The sequence below is a fragment of the Fomitopsis serialis genome, assembly GCF_022376445.1.
Source record: "Fomitopsis serialis strain Sig1Antser10 chromosome Unknown B0H18scaffold_56, whole genome shotgun sequence".
In the NCBI taxonomy this organism is placed as follows: Eukaryota; Fungi; Basidiomycota; class Agaricomycetes; order Polyporales; family Fomitopsidaceae; genus Fomitopsis; species Fomitopsis serialis.
In genome coordinates, this window is record NW_025955016.1 from 212,071 (window position 1) to 231,067 (window position 18,997).

The 18,997-nt window shown below is 56.7% G+C and overlaps 6 protein-coding genes across 6 annotated transcripts; 4 read left to right on the forward strand and 2 right to left on the reverse strand.

The window, feature by feature from the left end:
- Positions 1-254: 254 nt before the first annotated feature.
- B0H18DRAFT_527860 (uncharacterized protein) lies at positions 255-1,350 on the reverse strand. The gene is made up of 4 exons (XM_048038477.1): positions 967-1,350; positions 764-908; positions 516-708; positions 255-459 (listed from the first exon to the last, which is right to left on the reverse strand). Exons 1-4 carry the CDS (start codon positions 1,185-1,187, stop codon positions 383-385), a joined length of 636 nt encoding a protein of 211 aa, XP_047891168.1. The 5' UTR covers positions 1,188-1,350; the 3' UTR covers positions 255-382.
- A 946-nt stretch (positions 1,351-2,296) lies between these two features.
- Positions 2,297-2,946, reverse strand: B0H18DRAFT_844676 (uncharacterized protein; the record flags this gene model as incomplete). The annotated part of the gene is made up of 2 exons (XM_048039543.1): positions 2,297-2,382; positions 2,448-2,946. Coding segments are annotated over 2 exons (585 nt in total), but the record flags the coding sequence as incomplete, so codon positions are not given.
- A 2,396-nt stretch (positions 2,947-5,342) lies between these two features.
- B0H18DRAFT_1121137 (uncharacterized protein) lies at positions 5,343-6,307 on the forward strand (the record flags this gene model as incomplete). Its single annotated transcript, XM_048034276.1, has 2 exons — positions 5,343-5,362; positions 5,416-6,307. 2 exons carry the CDS (start codon positions 5,343-5,345, stop codon positions 6,305-6,307), a joined length of 912 nt encoding a protein of 303 aa, XP_047891170.1.
- A 1,795-nt stretch (positions 6,308-8,102) lies between these two features.
- On the forward strand, positions 8,103-8,675 carry B0H18DRAFT_1121138 (uncharacterized protein; the record flags this gene model as incomplete). The annotated part of the gene is made up of 1 exon (XM_048034277.1): positions 8,103-8,675. One exon carries the CDS (start codon positions 8,103-8,105, stop codon positions 8,673-8,675), a length of 573 nt encoding a protein of 190 aa, XP_047891171.1.
- Positions 8,676-10,543: 1,868 nt separating this feature from the next.
- On the forward strand, positions 10,544-15,566 carry B0H18DRAFT_1121139 (uncharacterized protein; the record flags this gene model as incomplete). Its single annotated transcript, XM_048034278.1, has 10 exons — positions 10,544-10,685; positions 10,742-10,966; positions 11,029-11,488; positions 11,661-11,767; positions 11,817-11,951; positions 12,009-12,298; positions 12,361-12,990; positions 13,079-13,267; positions 13,717-14,307; positions 14,370-15,566. 10 exons carry the CDS (start codon positions 10,544-10,546, stop codon positions 15,564-15,566), a joined length of 3,966 nt encoding a protein of 1,321 aa, XP_047891172.1.
- A 1,817-nt stretch (positions 15,567-17,383) lies between these two features.
- B0H18DRAFT_1121140 (uncharacterized protein) lies at positions 17,384-18,897 on the forward strand (the record flags this gene model as incomplete). Its single annotated transcript, XM_048034279.1, has 2 exons — positions 17,384-17,940; positions 18,000-18,897. 2 exons carry the CDS (start codon positions 17,384-17,386, stop codon positions 18,895-18,897), a joined length of 1,455 nt encoding a protein of 484 aa, XP_047891173.1.
- Between the last annotated feature and the right edge of the window lie 100 nt (positions 18,898-18,997).

Consider the following 18,997-nt stretch of genomic DNA (forward strand, 5'->3'; position numbering starts at 1 on the left):
GTTGAACCACTCTCACCGGTAGTTGGACCTCTTTCATGCGGGAAGTGGCATGTAGAGACACCCAGCCATGGTATGACATGCACCTCGCATTCCTGTCGCAAGATGCCGCGCGTGTGCAAACACTAACTGACTTGTCGTGGCAACTTATCCCACTAACCAGTGCATCCGAATCAGTAGCCTGGGTTTGATGCGGGCCCGCAGCCATCGAAGAAAGGAAGAAAGCACCATCTAAATGTGCCATGGTTCCCTGCGTGCTACACGGGAGCAACTTTGCAAGGTCGCTGGGATAGCTTCGAGAACACTGCGCATACTTACCTGCGCATTACGGCGAGCGGGCACGTACGCGCGGTGTCGTAACTCAGGCTACAGGAGCCTGCGCCTGTTACATAGCGAGCCCAGATCCGAGCAATACACAGGGCCGACCACTGGTAGTCCATATACCGCACGCGAAGAACACCCCTGCCAGTGAAGCGCCGAATCAGAGTTGTATGCAATGTCGTATGTGACCCACATGCCTACGTCAACCACCAGGACTGACATACTCTCCCCTTCACGACAACACGGCGGTCCATGGTTCTGTCTAAGAGCGATATGAATGTGGGCTCCGCGATTCAGTGAAACGGAAGAATGGTGTGACCTTGAACCGTGCGTCTTGCGCTGGGGGCCACCTTCGTTCTTCAAGCGCCTCAGCTCGTCCGATGCTCGCCTCTAGTCGCGCGATGAGACATGGAAAGGACATGGGAAACGATGGAGATACACCCACAGCAATTCTGGCGCGAAGGAGTTCCACCCGTCGCCGAAGGCGGTAGATGCTGTACGACAAGCCGCCTAACAATCCCTTCACCTGTGGTACCATCGACGGCGCACAATGGGAGCAGAGCTTGAGATCCACGGCCTGCGCCTGCATGCTATCCGGTGACGAAGGCTGCGTTAGCTCGCGTTCCATACTGCGGCGATTGCTCCTACCTGGCTAGGGCCTGTTGTGCCTCGCCGACGTCACTACCGACTAGCAAGCCCCTCTCAATCACAGACTCCAGGAAGGTCCCGGTGTCATCCAGTGTCTCGTCGAGATGTCTGCATTGAGCCGACGGGATCTGCGACGAAAGCACAGAGCAGAGGATGAACGACACGATGACTAGCTCGAGGCCCATCGCCCAGGACCATGCATAGCTGCAGTTCGCAGGCATCTCGGGATGACGCTAGAGAGAGAGAGGGATGGGACGTAAAGAGGAATGGAAGAGTGCTGTTGTCGTACGCGATTCGCGATGAGTCTCAGCCTAGGGCTACTTGCGCGGTCGGACTCCGACGTTCAGAACGCACAGCCCGAGACCATGAGGCATCCGTCCTGCGTCAGCAAGCCACATGCCAGAAGGACATTGTCTGCTGTAAGCCTCGAGGCTCGTGCGCGTCGGCGAGATGCAGATGTGACCTTTAGTACTTATGAGTAACCATTGCCATTTTCGTTCTGCAGACAATAATGAGCAGAGTCAATCAGGCTACGAAATCAGACGTAATACCTCTGCACTGAACATACGGTAAGACGTCTCGATGCCTTCAAAGAATGTTCACGGCTCGAACTTACGGCATGGTACGCGCAGCGAGCGAGGGAAGGCCGTTGAGGGACGATTAACATTTTCGCCGCAGACACAGTACATCAGCCTTAGTTGTGCTGCAGCCTGAGCACTAATCCAGAGCAGTCCGGACCAGCAGTGGTGGGATGTGATGAAACTTGGTCGTGTTGCAGCTTGAACGCCGCATCGGTCGCTCTCATGCCATCTGAATCTCGATCTCCTGAGCGCACGTGATTACGATTCGAACGTCAATTCAAGTTCGTCCTCCAAGCTCTTAGCTTGCTCCGAGCTGTCATACTCGCTCTTCTGTTGGTGCTCTAAGTCTACGAGTCTCTTTGATGCTGCTTACGGCCACTTACGAGAGACAGCAGTCCGATACATCTTCTGCCTCTTACGGACCGGAGGCGAGTGGCCCACGGCCTTCGAATGCCTCAGGCAGGTCGATGAAGTCATCGCGGATCGTTACTAACGAGAATACAGGTCATTACGTCGACTACAGGGTACAACTTAACAGCATCAAGTCAAATCAGAGTCGTGACATCGTGGTGGGGAATCAAATGAACCGCGTTACTGATCGATAATTCGTAGCTACCACTCTCAAGACACGCCTCTCCGAGACGGTCGCAGGTATCTGGCCGGTCGCGCTCACTCCACTCGTTGCGGCTGTGCTTTCTCGTCTGCATATCCCGCGGGGACGCCGCTGCCCGTCGCCACTGCTCCCCGGACGCCTGGCGCGCGTAGTGGAACGACAGCGCGGACGCGAGCGAGGAGAAGAGGAGGGCTATCCACGGAAGCACCGTGCCCGCCACGACTGCGAACCGCGCGCATACCGTCAGCAAAAGTGCGCATACATCGACCGCAGCCGCGCAGACTCACGGTAGCCGAGCTTGTGGTAGACGGAGGTGAGGCCGAACGCGGCCTGGTACGCCTGGATGTCTCCCGCGCTGAGGGGCACGCCGCCGATGTTCGCGCTGATCTTCGCGGAGCGGTTCGCGACGAAGTCCGTGAACGGCACGAGCGTCGCGAAGAGCCACACGCTCAGGAAGGCGAGCGCCGCCGCGCCCGCGCGGGGCGCGTGGCGCGTGTGGAGCGCGCCCCAGCTGTTCCCGTCGGGGTTGCGCTTGACGATGCGGAGGCGGAAGAAGAGCGCGTGCACGATGGAGAGGAAGGAGACGAGCGCGATGAGAGCGCAGACGACGGTGACGACGATGCCCGAGCTGAGCACGTCGTTGGTGTTGATGGTGACGGACGCCACGGAGGGCACGTCCTTCTTCAGCGTGCGCTTCTGGTCCGAGGACTTTGCGAGCGCGTTGATGCCCGTGGACAGGGCTACGATGCCGAACGCAAAGGAGAGCGCGAGGGCGGCGAGGCGGGCGTGGGCGGTCGCGGCGGACATGGTCGTAACGGTCGTGGGCGTCGCGGGCGCGGTCGCTGGGTGGTCCGAGCGTGTCTGTGTGGGTGGGTATCCCTGTGAAGGCGGACGCTGTGGAGAGGACGCGCGCGCGACTGGCGGCCTATATACTGCAGCAGCCTTCTTTGCCTGTGCGCGCGGGGATGACGAAGCACGAGGAGGGGAGAAACACGGGCCTAGACGTGTGGCACGCTAGAATGCCGCGGGGGCGTCACACGCCAGCCCTCGTGAGGCGTTTTCAGCCAACCACACCTGACCTTTCCTTTTGGTGCACCCGATATGGCAATCCACTTGCCTTTACAGGCTCCGAGCGCGGATGTGTGATCGGCGCCAAGCCACCTCCCCCGCATCCCCGCATGGGCTCGGCGCAATGACCCCGCCTCGCGTCATCCATTTGACGCATCACGGAGTACATAAAACCTAGTGACGCACTGGCGAGGTGCTGTCCAGTAATCAAATGAACGCAGGTTGTGGAATACGAGTCCCTACAGCCTTCTGCAGCTGTCTTGCTGACAGTGACAATGGTTTCTGTGGCTCCAGTGGCAGGAACATGCACAGGTCTACTACGGAAACCCTATCCGCAAAAGGACATGTTGATCTATGAGGATGGAATGGTTCTAGCGAGGTAAGTGTCCGCCCCCCCATCTCCGAGTCAAGGGCGCCGTGTTAACGTGAACCTAATATCATGTCTTTGCCGCAGCGAAAGTGCTGCCGGAGGCGTAAAAATTATGTTCAGCGACGCCATAGGCTCAATACAGCTAAGTTAGACCGATGTTTCGACTCGGATGACTCACGCTCTGTCAGCGCGTCTCACCAATATTGGCACCCAACTGAAGCATTGGTGCAGATGCTTCTAGACCGCCTATGGCGGTAATCAAACGTCCGCGGTGGAATCGGGTTGACAACAGTTCACGCGTTGACGGACAGCACAGAACAGGCAGAGTTTGTTTGCTGGTTTGTGACTCCCATTGATAGTGCGCTGTACTTGAATGTTATCAGGCAGAGTATCTGCGATGCATACCATGAATGTCAGAAAACACGACAGATGTATCACGAAGCCACCTTTAGGTACGCACCCATATCCCCCGGGCATCCATTCTCACGCCCTCCTCGCGAGCAACACCGCCGTCGGCCATTCCACCTCAACCTCCTCGCCCTCCCCCGCCTCTCCCCCATTCTTCCAGTCGCGCCACCTCCTCCTCAGTCCCGTGAGTTCTTGCACCTTCTCCGCATAGCATTGCTGCAGTGCTGATGTTTTGCGAACACTGGAAGCTCAACACTCTCGTTAATCGCGTGCATGAAATATACCTCATCGCAAGAAACCACAAGAATGCGCAGACGCCACAACCCACCGCGCCATACCCCTCAGCATACGCCCGCCTAGTACAGCCGTACTTTTGACATGTCTGCACACGCCTTCATGTGTTCGTCGGTACATGGCCGCCGGTGGTTAAGTGCGGCCGTCCAGCGTTCGACGTACGATATAGCCGCCATAGGTATGTCACGTTCGCGCATGTCTGACGGGCCCATATAACACTTTAACATGCGAATGTGCACATACAGTCCCACCTCGTCGACCTGATATGTGAGATGTCAATTCACGGCTAGTTGATGTACTACATGAGCGCCCTTCTGGTATGTCATTCCACACTATTAATCATCTTCACCCTTGAAAGGTGCCCCGCCATCACAGACTTTCATTCTGCATTCCACACTGCCTCCACGTCTATGTGGTCCAATTTGATATCGATAAGTGTTCTGTCATTGAACAAGCTCAAGGTTCGGACGTGCCTGTCTCGCGCGCACTTACCAGAGTGAGGTGCACTGCATCCAAGGAGAGCGGTCCTCTGTATGCATTTCTCGTGCATCGCCGCTGAGTGTTGATGACGTGAGTTTCGCTTTGCAGAGGCTTCAGGCCGTAGAGGCTATCATCACATCGGCTGCGAACCGCCCGGATCTCACGGTGTCCACTGAAAGCAAAGAACGGCTTGCGACAGCGTGTGTCTATGCTCGACGCCTCTATACGCCGGCGCGCCGGCGAGCGAGCGCTACGTTTTAACGATGCATATATACATCACTTATCATTGCCTTCACTGCGCTCTCACCCTCGTCCAGCTTTGAGTTTTGCTGCGCACACCAAGGGCCATTGAAAGTCCTCACGGGGTACGACTCCGCTTTTGCCGACGCATGCATTTACTGACATCGTACTCTCCTTTTAGCGTCGCGACCACCAACGGCTGCCAGCACCGCGCGAACCGACCAAGACGGCGCACCTTAACTTGTCTGGTGGCACAGGAGACTTTCATCGGTGCGACAGCGCGGTGACGTCGTCGTAATAACGCTCATCCCACGTCAACGGAATGGACAGAGTCGAGTCAATGTAAGTGTCACTGTCCGGACGCGGTTGACATGGCTTACACATGTGGACTACAGTACGACCGCGTCCGAGCCTGAGGGCGCCTCTCCCGGATTGTCGATCCCGCAGCTTCCTGTGGATGTCTGTGAACAAATCATCGGCCACATAGCAACAAGAGTGGACCTCGGTTACCGTTTTATGAGTGGCGAGCCACATCTGCCCACTCTCACATCCTGCGCGCTCGTATGCCAAGACTGGTACTACCTGACATGGTACCATCTGCGCCAACGCATCTATCTACGAGGCCGGAATGATGTCCTCTCGCTTTCCAAGACACTCCGCGCAAAACCTCGCCTCCATGAGGTCATTCAACAGGTCATCATATCTGGCGCTTCCCCCGGGGAGCGTCAACCGATCCGGCACCTGGGGACGTTTGCTGCTATGCTCGCGGGCAAGGCTCCGAGGCTGTTGTGGATCACCATCGAAGATGCTGAATGGACTATCGGCTCGGTCCGAATGGAGGATATCGGTTTCCTGGGCGTGTTCAGCTACATCGACAGTTTACACCTCTCCAACGTCACCTTGTCGAGCGTCGCCCAGCTGTCTCACCTTGTTTCAGCGCTCCCAAGGCTCAGGAATTTGAAATGCTTCAATGTCAGCTGCTTGCAGAAACAGCAAGTCTCCTCGGCCTCCCTCCCCCTGAACTGTGCAAATTTGGTGGATCTCGAACTGCGATGGGTTGCACCAGCAGTCGAAGACCTTTTCGTGCATATCAGCCGGGCTTCTCGAGTGCGCAATCTCGTTCATGGGGTGGACGTCGGGTTTGATCCATCCTCGGCAGTCAGCAGAAGCCAGACTTTGCTGGACGCAAGTTCCACGTCTGCAGAAGCGGTTGAGCTCCATTTGTATCTCAGTTCTTCTGCTCGTGATGGTGGTGCAATCGATGCCACAGTCGGAAAGTTTTCTTAGTTCTCTCTCGAACCACTTTGCTGATTGTTCGTGCCTACAGAGCAACATTACAACCTTTCAAGCCACAACCACCTGCGGAGGTTGGTGATCTGGCTGTGCCACCCCTTTGCAGAGTGGCCCTGGATCCCACATATCCTGTCTCGCATCGTCTCGAAACACTTCCAAGCTGTGGCTGTTATGTTATGGCTTCGGATGGACCACAGGACAGATAACCTGGACGGAATGTTGACGACACTGGAGCAGGATGATGTCCTGGCGTGATTGGACAGTATACTGCAGGAGAAGCAGTTCTCCTATACTGATGCGTCACGCGGCATCTGTATAGGCACTCACGATGACAACACCACTTGGACGTCTAGTAATGAGCTTCTTGGGATGGGTTCAGGACTACGAGAACGGTGCGATCGGTTGGACGAGCTCGTCAGGCGGAAAATGCCACACTCGCATAGACGAGGTATATTGAGGTGTGTAGTACTATGGACTTGGTCAAATTGCAAAGGAAGCTGACTGTCCTTGGAGTACCGCTCCAGTGCATAGCTTCCAAGAATTCGCCAGCTGGAGGAAGGATGTGGACAAGATACCTCGTCACAGTATGTAAGTTGAACAGAAGAATACCGCCGAAGAGGAGGCCGAGGGTCCTTGAGGTAGCATGGATTGACGTCCTTGCAACCCTGCATCCTGGCTCGTATCGTCGCATGGAGTTTGTGAGTATAGAACCATCATCATCAGGCCGCCCTGCTAATGTGTTGTGCGGTCTCAACGTACAGAATGGCCATGCGGCCGCAACGCGGGTCGAGATGCTGTGTCGGGGAAGGCATTGGCGCCCACTTATGCTCGTATGTGATCAATTCTTGAGAATGAAGCATTGGATGGACGGCGGTTTGGATGTTGTGTACTCGAGGCCATGTGAGTGCGCGTACTGGATTGCGAGCGAGATATTCTGGACATCCCTGACGAATGCGACGATCTTCGCGTCTATCGCCCAGCGCGCAATCGCCTTGTTGTAAAGCGCTGACTGTGAGACATAACGAGCTCCGTTATGAGTGTTGACGGAGTTCAGTTGTCAAATCAATCATCATCCCCCGGGAGGGACTCGTCGTCGACGAGCCCTGCGCAGACCTTCTCGTGGTCCGGGGGGTGAGTAGTCCCAATGGGATGAAACCAACATGCGCTATAAAGACTGTCACCGCTGTTCAGCGGTGCAGCCTGGATGTAACCTTGCTTCATCCGAGAAAATGGATCCCAATCCATCCTCAAATCGAGCCGGATAGACCCGCTCCTGCTCTGACCTACCTAGGCAGTGCCATTACCCCAGAAGAGGAACTAAAATAAGCTCCTATCCGAGCCCACCGTCCTCCACACCGTAGACAGCGACCACTGAGCTGCGCACGACGCCCAAGGGCGCCTGACCATGATCGTGGAGACGCCCGTAGATACCCGCTTCTCGGCGACCCCCGAGCCGCCGGGCGCCAGCCACGTAATAAACATCCCTAAACACGGTGCCACACCTGTCCTCCAGGTCGATCTTCGATGGATGGGCGGATCCTTGAAGCAAAAAGACATGATCTCTGTCCCAATACCTGTCGCTCTTTCTACCGGTTAAAATGAATGTGCTCTGTCACACCCCACACACTCCCTACACCCTGAGCGTCTCCCCATGGACAATTACGTTGGGCCGCTTGAATCGCATCAGCTGCCGTCACTGGCATCAGGATCCCCTAGAAAGTAAACGCTCATCGCTCTCCTAACTGTATAAATCAGGCCTCACCTGCCGGTCTAACAACCATAGTACGCCATGCCACCCACCGCAAGGCAAGCAGCAGGATCCAAGCAGAAAGCCCACCACCAAGGGACTCCTGGGGCCAAGCCACGTCAGTTCAAAGCCTGGTCGCCATCTGAATCCTACCTGTTCTCACCATCCACGCCGTTACCCCCATCACTCCCAACACTGCGACTCCCGATGCCCGAGTCCCTCGCAGTTACCGTTCAAGTGGAAGGGATCCCAGAGAGGAACGGAATCACGCTGACATGGATAGTAGAAGAACGCCCAACCTGCCATATCGAGCGAGGATTGCCTGTCATCCTTGCTGTCGGAGACCTGCGGACCGGAGTCGGTCGAGTCGAGAACGCAACGGACATCCAACGTCATTGGATCACGTGGCTCCTCACGGGCAGTCCAACGGCGTGCGCCATCCGCGTCCCGACTTCGTGGTCCAGGCTCACGCGTGACGAGAGCCAGATCCATGCCCAACTATACGCCTTCCTCCCTCACTCCCCCCCGCCTCACCGCCTTCTGGCGCACGACCCTGTCATATCCAACAGTGTCGACAGCCCGTACGAGTTTGACTCGGAGGACGACCGCCAATAAGACACCGCAAATGGGGACACGTGACATGACGAGCCCATATGAGCCCTCCGATACCGGCCGATGGAGTGCGGCTGGCGCGGAGAAATAGACATCTGCGCGAAGAGGCTGATGAGCGCGGAGAGACCCCCATATAGGAATCGATCAGGAGTGATTGATGTAACGTACTGCTCCCGAACGATGCGCCACACAGATACACCCGCGCACTAAGTGCAGCCTGACAGAATTCTAACGCCCATGAGCATCCCGGCATCATAACACTCCAGGTACCGGAGTAAGCGCAGAGACCGGCGCCCTCACACAACAGGCCCGTACCAATGCCATGCAGGCTCCACCCCATACGCGACCGGTAAGACCCTAACAAGCCTCTCTGGGAAGTATTCTATCTCCCTAAGGCGCCCCGATGACGCTGGACCCACAGAACTACCATAACGCTGGAACACCAAGAGCGAAAACAAAAATGTCAACGCAAGGTCCAGGCCCGGACCATAATGGAAGATGCCCCTAACACGGGCAGTAGCCACACCGTGGACGGGGCGCTGCCGGCCATCCTCTAGCGCTCCAGATCGTTACCACCGCACCTAGCCGAGTTACATACACTCACACTAAGTCAACCTTGATAACGGTATGTATGACAGGTCTAGGACGCCCGCCACGTTCACAAATACCACTGGCGCCACTTCTACCCGAGGAGACGGTGTAACACTCACCCCACCTCCAATGACGTGGAAGACAACACCCACCACGTACGAATAACGAGCCCCCCATTGCGACACCTAGACGTCCCGAAAAACGAGAGAACCGCTGACATTACGAGCCAGGCGGAGCGACAGGTGCCGCTGAACGCCACCGGCCGACTAGACTAGGACGCGGTGGCTATGACCCCAAACCACACAACAAGCGTATAGCGCCCTCAAGACCCCGATCAAACGATCAAACGAACACGACTTTGACGCCGCGGAGATCGCAGACCTGTCAATCGAGCGGAGGGAATAACACCATCCGGGAACGAGGGTAACCGCTACAGGACGTGGCCCCTCTGCCGGACATGTAGGGAACACGAGAACCCGCTCGAGCTGAATAAATCTCGTAAAAAACCCACGACGCGAGCGTCGTCGAGGCACCATCCAACTGCGTCGCTTAGCGGACCTGCTTAGGTACGAGAACGCGGCATCTCCACAGTAGGAGCTGGACACCGACCTAGCGCACGCAATAACAGCGAGAGATGGCCTTCGAGCCCCTGCACTAGACTCCTGAACACGGAAACAATCATCACGAGCGCGACGGCTCTCCGCTGCGTTATGTGGACAAAAAAGAGGGAATCAAGGTCATACAGAAGGTGCGAGTATGGACCTTCGTGGAATACGACGCAGCCGATGGACGCCGCCCCAGACCCCAACAGACGAGAAACATACTGGACGGAGACCTCGCCGCCATCATATCCTTCCGACCCCACGGAGGAATAGGCTCGGCAATGAGATGACGGTACCGCTGGACTTCCCGACACTACATACTCCCTACAACCCTCCCCACCCCTCCCGCGCAGGGAAGCTTCACCGCGCCCGCCAGGAACGAGGGGAGCGCGAATGAGCGCGACAGCACGACCATCAGAATGACCTGACCCACGAAACACAGTAGGAAAGCAACGCACCAGCCTAACTCATGCCAGATGAAGCCGATACACCGCTAGCCTGACAGGCGCGAGAATGGTATCCCAAGATGGTCACTCCCCCACCATCACAGCATCCTGACAGCTGCGAGAACGGCGTACGCCATGAGCCAGCCATGAGGATAAAAGGAACCCTGGGGCTACGCTCACAGCCATCCCAAAATCCTCAGTTATCTAACAATTCTCGTCGACCGTCGCCACCATGCAACAACCCTCTCGTCCCGTCTCCCCAACCCTGACTCCCCGCCATGGGCATGCTAATGCGACCAACGATAGTGAAACCCTTCCTGATCCCTACATCGAGCGCCTCCGTGCAGCCTCCCTCGTCAAATCCCCCAACAAACGTGTCAACGCCGAGCCTATCTCCTCAGGCGTCCCTAACCCCTGGGACTCCCCCGAGTCGCCTCGCCGACGAACCTTACGGGTGTCTCCTACGCGGGGATGGCGTCCCGTCCTGCGACGCCTCCGGCTCTCCTCGCACTGAAGAAGGCGAATGCGAAGGCCGCCGCACCGACGACGCGTAGCACGGCGGTTGAACGCGATGGCCCCGCCACCACTGAGCCTGCCCAGACGCAGCAGGAGGTCATCAACGTTGACGCAGCGACCCCCGAGGTCGTCATAAAAGGTACGCGCAATGCGCTCCCTCAGGCTACACGTCCCAAGTCCTAGCTAACATCCCCTATTAAGAGGAGGAAGACTTGGAACTGAATGCGCTGGCCCTACGACGCACTCGCTCCGACAAGCAGCAGGTAGTTGCCAAGGTGAAGAACAGGAAGCAGCGATCGAAGAAGAGCGCGAAGGCTGCAGGCAAAGCACCGATGAACATAGGGAAAGGAACGCCGAACTCGGTGACGCCCGCCGCTGAGGCCGCTCCGCCGCCTGACCTTCCTCAACGATCGACCAGCGACGTGCGCAAGAGGCGCCGCGTCTCCACGGATGTCGACGGGGACCACGCGGCGCCCGGAGTAACGACCCGCACCCAGGATGTGCCTACGACGTCTACCCCAGTGACGCAGACTCGGTACGTAGTCGACATTGGGGAAGTATTAGGCTTCCCGCGCTACGAAGCGTCTCCGGGGCTCAACGACGACCGTGACGACCCGCCGGCGGCCACCACGTCTGACGTCGACATGCGGGACATCGAACCGTGCGGCGGACCCATGAGACTTAACCGCGAATTGGACACATCGAGGGTTAGCTCTCTTCCCCTAACCTATATAAGCCGTAGATGTCGCTGACACCTTCCTCTCTCTATGATATAACCTCGCCCCGCTCCCATAGCACGACGGGGACCTGCCAAGCTTCACATATGCTCGTAGGGCATCGGATGGCTCCTACTCGACGCGCCGCATTGTATCGGACGTCCCGGACCACGACCTCCCGTACCTGAAACGTACGACAGCCCTCCATGAGGGTGATATCGAAGGTATGTCGCTGCGAGAACAACGCTGTGCAATTCTCACCCAAAAGATCAGACATGTACGAGGACGTAACTTCCCTCCCATACCAGTCGGCACCCGGGCAAGCAGGACCGTCGAGGAACGGGAGGTCCAGCGACCCTCCTCGCCGTAGGGAAGACCCACGTAGCGCCACGACTGACGACGACATGAGTGCGTACACTACAGTACGGCAGGGAGACACAAACTCACCGCTACTCTATACGTTAGGCCGACGAATGCGGGATATTGAGGCGGCTAGCAGGGCGCCACGCTCAGTATCTCACCGGCCTATCCAACTCTCGCCAGCGCCAGCCTCGCCCGCCCAGATACTCGACGACGACGACGCACGCCTCGGGCCTCGCAGGCCGCGCTCTCCCTCGGTGCTCCACCCCCACCCGGTCCACTATGCCCCGGGCCCGTTCCCCAACTTCGCTCCCCCCCGGCGGGTCCCATACAACCTCTTGCGCCAGCGCAGGGCACGTCGCAGCCGGTCACGAGGACGCGCCCACCTCCTGAAGGTTGGCCGCGTATCCAGGGAGCGGATTTCGACCTAGCGTACAGGAACGTGGCTGCCTCACAGGCAGACGAATGGAGGAAGGCAACTGACCACCACGTCTTTATCCACTTCCCGGGACGCGGAGCGCACGACAAGGGCAACTTCGGGCGACTCTGCGCGGCGGACAACATCCTGCGTGTCTCTCTGAACATACCCACCGCCAGCATCACCCAACCCATCGCAGCAGTAGCCCCCACGAAGCCCAACTCCAGTCCGACATACTATCGCGTCGGGAACCTGACTGTGGAGCAACGAGACCGCTTGCTGCGCGAGGGCTGGGTCTCCACCGCCGAAGGCACCTTCGGTGTCGTGCCGTCGGACTCGGTTCCGCCTACTTTCCTCGCCTCCTTCCGGCACCCCGAAAGACTATGCGTACCGCCGACGGAGGAGGGACTAACGGATGCTTTCAAGAAGGGTATGATGAGCACGGACCTTTACCAACACGTACGCGCGTTATTGACGATCGACGTCCGCACGGGCGGGAGATGGCGCCACCTCATGGTAGGAGAGGCGCACCGCTGCGTCGTCGACTCGGTCAGAGTCAGGCTGATCTCCATCCGAGACTCGCGCGACGACGAAGAAGAGCCGATTGCCTTCCTTTACATGGAGTCGCCAACTGCCGACGCTACTGAGTGGCTCTGCTTCCGCGAGCGTGTACGCGGCTTCACCTTCGGCAGTCCGTATGCTGGCCCACCTGAGCTAGTCACACGCGTCTTCTACTGCCTGTTCTGCCACTCCATAGATCATCCAACTCACGCGTGCACGGTCCCGACGACCCCCGGATGGAATGGACCCTCCCTCGCGGACGTTCGCGAAACTCTCGCAACTGACCGACGAGCGCAGACGCAAGACCAGCACGGCCGTGGAGGCAGAGGCGGACGCGGTGGCCGAGGAGGCAGAGGACGAGGAAGTAACCGCGGTCGCCGAGGTGGTAATGCTAGCGTGCAGCAGCGAACAGGCCTGGCCTGATGCTCGGCGCCCTTCCAGAGTCCGTGCACCTACGTCGACATCACGGTCACGTCCCCTCACTATGTATACGCGCTACCAGAAATGACGTAGCTCCTCCTCTTGTTGCCAAATTCTCCTCGCTCCCTGTAATGACGTCCCTGTTAAATCTCGTACTCACAGGAAAAATATACACGCATTGTCTTCGCTAGCCTCATACTTGCCCTTGCGAGATCGACTGAGACTTCCCGGAACGCGCACAGCGGACCCGAGCCCAAATTTACTGACCGACTTCGGGACAGGAAAGCTCGATGTCCCCTGCTGCGTGAGGTTGCTACTGCTATTGATGGGTACTTTTAGACTTACCCAGGCCGAGAGGCCAAGCTGCCTAGCAGCATGTCACCTGAGTGAGCCAGGAGCGCTCCCCGCCCCTAGTGGATCGTTGTAGCTAGGAAGTGTACATCAACGGCGACAAACTACTCTTTAAACACCCATACGGACGATTACTCGACAACCGGCAACACTCTCCTCTGCCCGAGAGAGGCCAACGTGTCCCCCGCCCACGCTGAAATCAATGACCGGGTAGAGGAACCCAGAGACGGGGCTGCTCTCCGTGGTATGCGCACACCAATCAACAGTGCCCAGGGTAACGCGGAGAGCTGCGTACTGAACAACCCTGAACAAAGTGCCCCTGTGGAGGGGCACACTGCGAGGACGGAAAGAATCATTCCGTCTGGAAGAAAGACTAAAGCTAGTCTGCACATCGGGAGCCTTAACCTCAATGGCAGAGGCTCCCTAAACGGCCCAAGGGACCAGAAGTGGAACGCCGTGAACCAGCTTCTGCGAGAAGAAAGACTGGGAGTCCTATGCCTCCAAGAGACGCATCTGGATGAAACGCATACCAACACGATACAAGACCTGTACGGGAGACGCATCCGAATCTGGAACTCCGGCTCCGAATCCACGACCTCCTCACAAGGCGTGGCAGTCGTCCTAAACCGTGAACTCGTTGACGTCTCAAACGTCGTCTTCAAGGAAATAATCCCCGGCCGTGCTGTGACACTGACAATGCATTGGCACGCCGACAGATCGATCACGATCCTCAACGTCTACGCCCCAACTCGATGACGGAGAATGCCGCCTTCTGGAGTCGTCTGTTGAGCATGGCCGAGAAGGGCCGATTTAAAGCACCCGACATCATGACGGGCGACTTCAACCTGGTCGAGGAATCCATCGATAGACTGCCAGCCAAGGAAGACTATGCGTCGGCGGTAGAGGCCCTGAGAGACCTCATCAGGCACTTCGACCTGTACGATGGATGGAGACTGTCAGAACCGAATAAAAAAGACTACTCATACCCGCAGCGAGGCAGCGTCACGCGTTCAAGAATCGACCGCATATATGCGTCGGAACCTCTAGTCCGTACCTCACATACGTGGGACATCAAAACCACAGGAGTACACACGGACCACCGGCTGATCAGCGCTAAACTCAATGCCACTAACACACCTCTCATCGGAAAAGGGAGGTGGTCGATGCCACCACATCTCATCGAAGACAAAGTATTTATGGAGGAAATGGGGACTCTGGGCAAAGCCGTGATGGAGACGATGCAAGCGATGTGCCATGGGGAGACGGCCCTGCATAGCTCACCCGTTCAAGGACTCCATAAGCGGTTCAAGGAGGACATCCAAAAACTTGCCAGGGAGCGTCTGAAGAAGAAGATCCCCAAGCTGCGGGCCGAACTGAAACGGCTGCGCGACCATGTAACAGAAATAGAGAGCCGGAGCACATACCAATTCTCGAGCGAGCTACAGAATGACTCCGCCGTTCTCCATAACCGGATCTGCGAACTCGAGAAGAAACGCCATACCTTCTCTAAGCTCACAACCACCGCGAGATACGTCATCAACGCCGAGCGGGTGACCAAATACTGGTCAGCAGTAAACCGAGAAAAGACACCGAGGGATGTTATATACACCCTACGACTGCCGGACACGACCCCTCCACGCTTTGAGGTCAGGTCTGATAAGATGGCCACGCTAGCGAGAGGCTACCACGAACATGCTCAGTCCGTTGACGTCCCAGGCTTCTCGAAGGACCTCCAAGCCAAAGAGATCGAGAAGATCCTGACCGGGGTCACCCAAACGCTCGATCCTAGCGACTCTGCCCTCCTACAATCCAGAATATATAAGGACGAAGTTAAACGTGCACTGAAGAAATCCCAGACTGGTCGCGCACCGGGCCTGGACGGAATCCCTATGAGTTCTGGAAATACTTCATGAGCGACAGCTCTGGGGAAAAAACTTTCAATAGTCTGGATTATCTTACCTTAGTATACGAGGACATAGAGGAACATGGACTATCCCCTGATGCCGGTTTCGCCGATGGTTGGCTGTGCCCTATATATAAGAAAGGTGACAGACGGGAAATTGCAAACTACAGACCTATCACGCTCCTGAACTCGGACTATAAAGTCTACACACGAGCCCTGACATCACGACTAGGAGAGGTCGCTACAAAACTCATCCATCCCGACCAGGCTGGCTTCGTACCGGGACGCCATATCGAAGACCAGACTCAGACCTGCCGAGTCCTGGTGGACTACGCAGAAGCAGCGGAGGAAGACGGCGTTATAGTCGCCTTGGACCAGGAAAAGCGTATGATAAAATAGATCATACATACCTATGGAAGACCTTGGAAGCCTTCGGTCTACCCGCCAGTTTTATCAAGAAAATCCGGGTGCTGTACTCAACTGCGAAAACGAGAGTCATACTGAATGGAGAGGTCAGCGACTTCTTCAATGTCATACGAGGAGTGAGACAAGGTGACCCACTCTCCTGCCTACTTTTCGACATAGCAATCGAACCATTAGCCAATTTGCTCCGCACTTCGACTCTGAAAGGTTTCCGAATCCCTGGTGCAGCCGACAGACTCATCACTAAGCTTTTCGCGGACGACACGTCCACTTTCCTATCCAAACACGACAGTTGGACTGGCCTGTGGGACATCCTGAACCGCTGGTGCACGGCTTCAAGAGCCAAGTTCAACGATGGAAAGACAGAAGTAGTACCGGTTGGCTCACCGGAATACCGACGAGCTGTAGTATCCACACGCCAACTGAACCCGGACCTGACTTCGTCCGGGACCATCCCTCGAATATACATGTCGCCACAGAAGGCGAACCAGTCCGAATCCTGGGAGCCTGGATCGGCAGTAACGTGGAACAGACCGCCGTGTGGACACCAGCACTCACAAAAATTAGGCAATTCCTCAAGCGATGGGGACAATGCCGGCCCTCGATGATAGGGCGAAGACACATTATCCAAATGGGCCCTGGGGAATCTCCCAGTACCTAGCGGTCGTACAAGGCATGCCGAAATCAGTGGAAACAGAGCTGAAGAAGATGATACGCACCTTTGTGTGGAATTCGGAGAGTATACCGCCGGTTAACACAGCCACCTTGCACCGTCCTGTCAGGGACGGGGGCCTAGGCCTGCTGGATATAGAAGCGCGGAACGACGCAATCGATCTGATGTGGTTGAAACGATACCTAACACTAACGGGTGACCGACCTGTCTGGGTGTTTGCCGTGGACGCCATCATCAATAAACACGCGAAGAAAGACACAGGAGTAATCCGACCGAAAGCACAGATAAACACATACCTACAGAGCTGGGACCCCTCGCTCAGTGCCCGCTCCGGCCTACCGCTATATATACGACAGATGTTGAATGCGGGGCGACGCTTTGGCATCCAACTTGAAGCGATAAAAGTCGACCCGTCCCTGAAACGAGAACTGCCAGCGTGGTACCACATCGGGGCGACTAAAGCACTCCGCAGACTCAATAACACGAAGGTCAGCGACTGCCTGAGAGATAACCACCAGGTAATAGTGATCTCGGACTTACTAGAGGCGACTCGGTCGACCTGCGGAGACCAGCCGTCCACGCAAGATACGACATGGGAAGACAATAACTGTGCCTGTCCTGAATGTCAGTCCTCCCGACGAAACGGCTGCGCACACCCTGCTACGTGCAGGCTTGCGGCATTCCGAATCCTTAGTGAGATCCTACCTAAATGGAACCCCCTAGTTCCCGAAATGACGGACGGCCTCACCTTGACTAGGCGGAGACTTGAACGGAACGAAGAAGCAGAACTGGATAAAGGCGACGTGCTCGTTTTCAACCCGTCGGTCACGTCCAACGGTGGCCTGTCGGAGGCCTTCCGCATCTTCGTCAATCCCAGCACACTCACCAAACCTCCGGCGATCAGAAGACGCCCCGGAGTCCCGGTCCCGGAAGAATCCACGACTGTGATGCTCTTCCAACCAACGACGGACCCTGTTGGACCGGACGTAGCCACCAACGACGACGAACACAACACTTTTGCGGCCTTCTTCGGCCCTCACGACCGGCGAAATGGACTAGTCACCCCGACTAACAACCCGGACATGGAAGTGACTGAGCCTGGGGTTCTCTCAGCGGCCATGTATGCAAGTGAACAAACACCCCTGGACGCACCGCTCCACTTCCTAAGTACCAACAATATCCTGTCCAACTTGATTTTCGACAGCACCCCACTCTGGGAAGCAAAGGGCTGGATCGGCGTACCCCTTGCGCAGTTTGTAAAGCCGTTTATGAATCGCCTCCGTCAAAGGTGCGCGCCCACCACTATCAGGAGGATAACCGGGGATGACGACTGGAAACCCTGGAGAGGGCGCGCCAGGATGCCTCCGGACCCTCGCCACAAACCTTCCACAAGGCCAACCCTCCGGCAAGGGTGATCGACCCCCGCTTTGAACTGACAGGAGCCAAACTGAGCTCCCTGACCCAAGCCTTAGCGTACCGCGGGATTATAGAACAACACAAGGCACCGCAACGTCGACAGACAGAAGAGAACCTCGCCGCTGCCAAGACACACATGCAGACCCCCCAGATGAGAAGCACGATCTGGATGAGCACCCGACATAAGGACTTCAGCCGCCCCTTCGCGGTCTTCCTCTGGAAGATCATGCACGGCGGGCTGAAATGCGGTGCCTATTGGAATAGAATCCAAGGATACGAAGACCGCGCGATGTGCAGCCACTGTGGGGCAATCGAATCAATACAACACATCCTCTTCGAGTGCGAAGCGGCAGGTCAATCTCTGATATGGTCCTTGGTGCGTACCATCTGGGAAAAGAAGGGAATCAAATGGCCCTCCTTGTCTGCTACGGATATCCTCACACTGGGATTGACAACGTGGGTGGACCAAAAAGGGCGAGTTCGACAGGGAGCCACAAGGCTCTGGCGAGTGCTTATATCCGAAGCCGTTCACTTGATCTGGAAACTAAGATGCGACAGGGTGATCGGACATGCAGAAGACGAACAGTGGGAACACCGCGAGACGCTCGTCTGGAATAAGTTACAATTTACACTTAATAGTAGGCTAGCGCTCGACGTCGAAGCCGTGAAACGGAAGTACGGGGGCTCTGCCCTCAAACGAGACCTTGTCCTGGCTACATGGAACAAGGTACTACGGGACGAACCTGCCCTCCCAATGGACTGGACTGCATATACGGGTTTTTTAGTGGGTAGAACACCGGCCTTGCGAGTAGACCTCGAGCCGGACTGATGAGCCCCACACTGGTTATTAAATCGTGCGTAATTAGCATTTTTCACCCTGGACTGGCGAACATGGGGAAACCCATGCGCAGGCTGGGCGATCTGGAGTG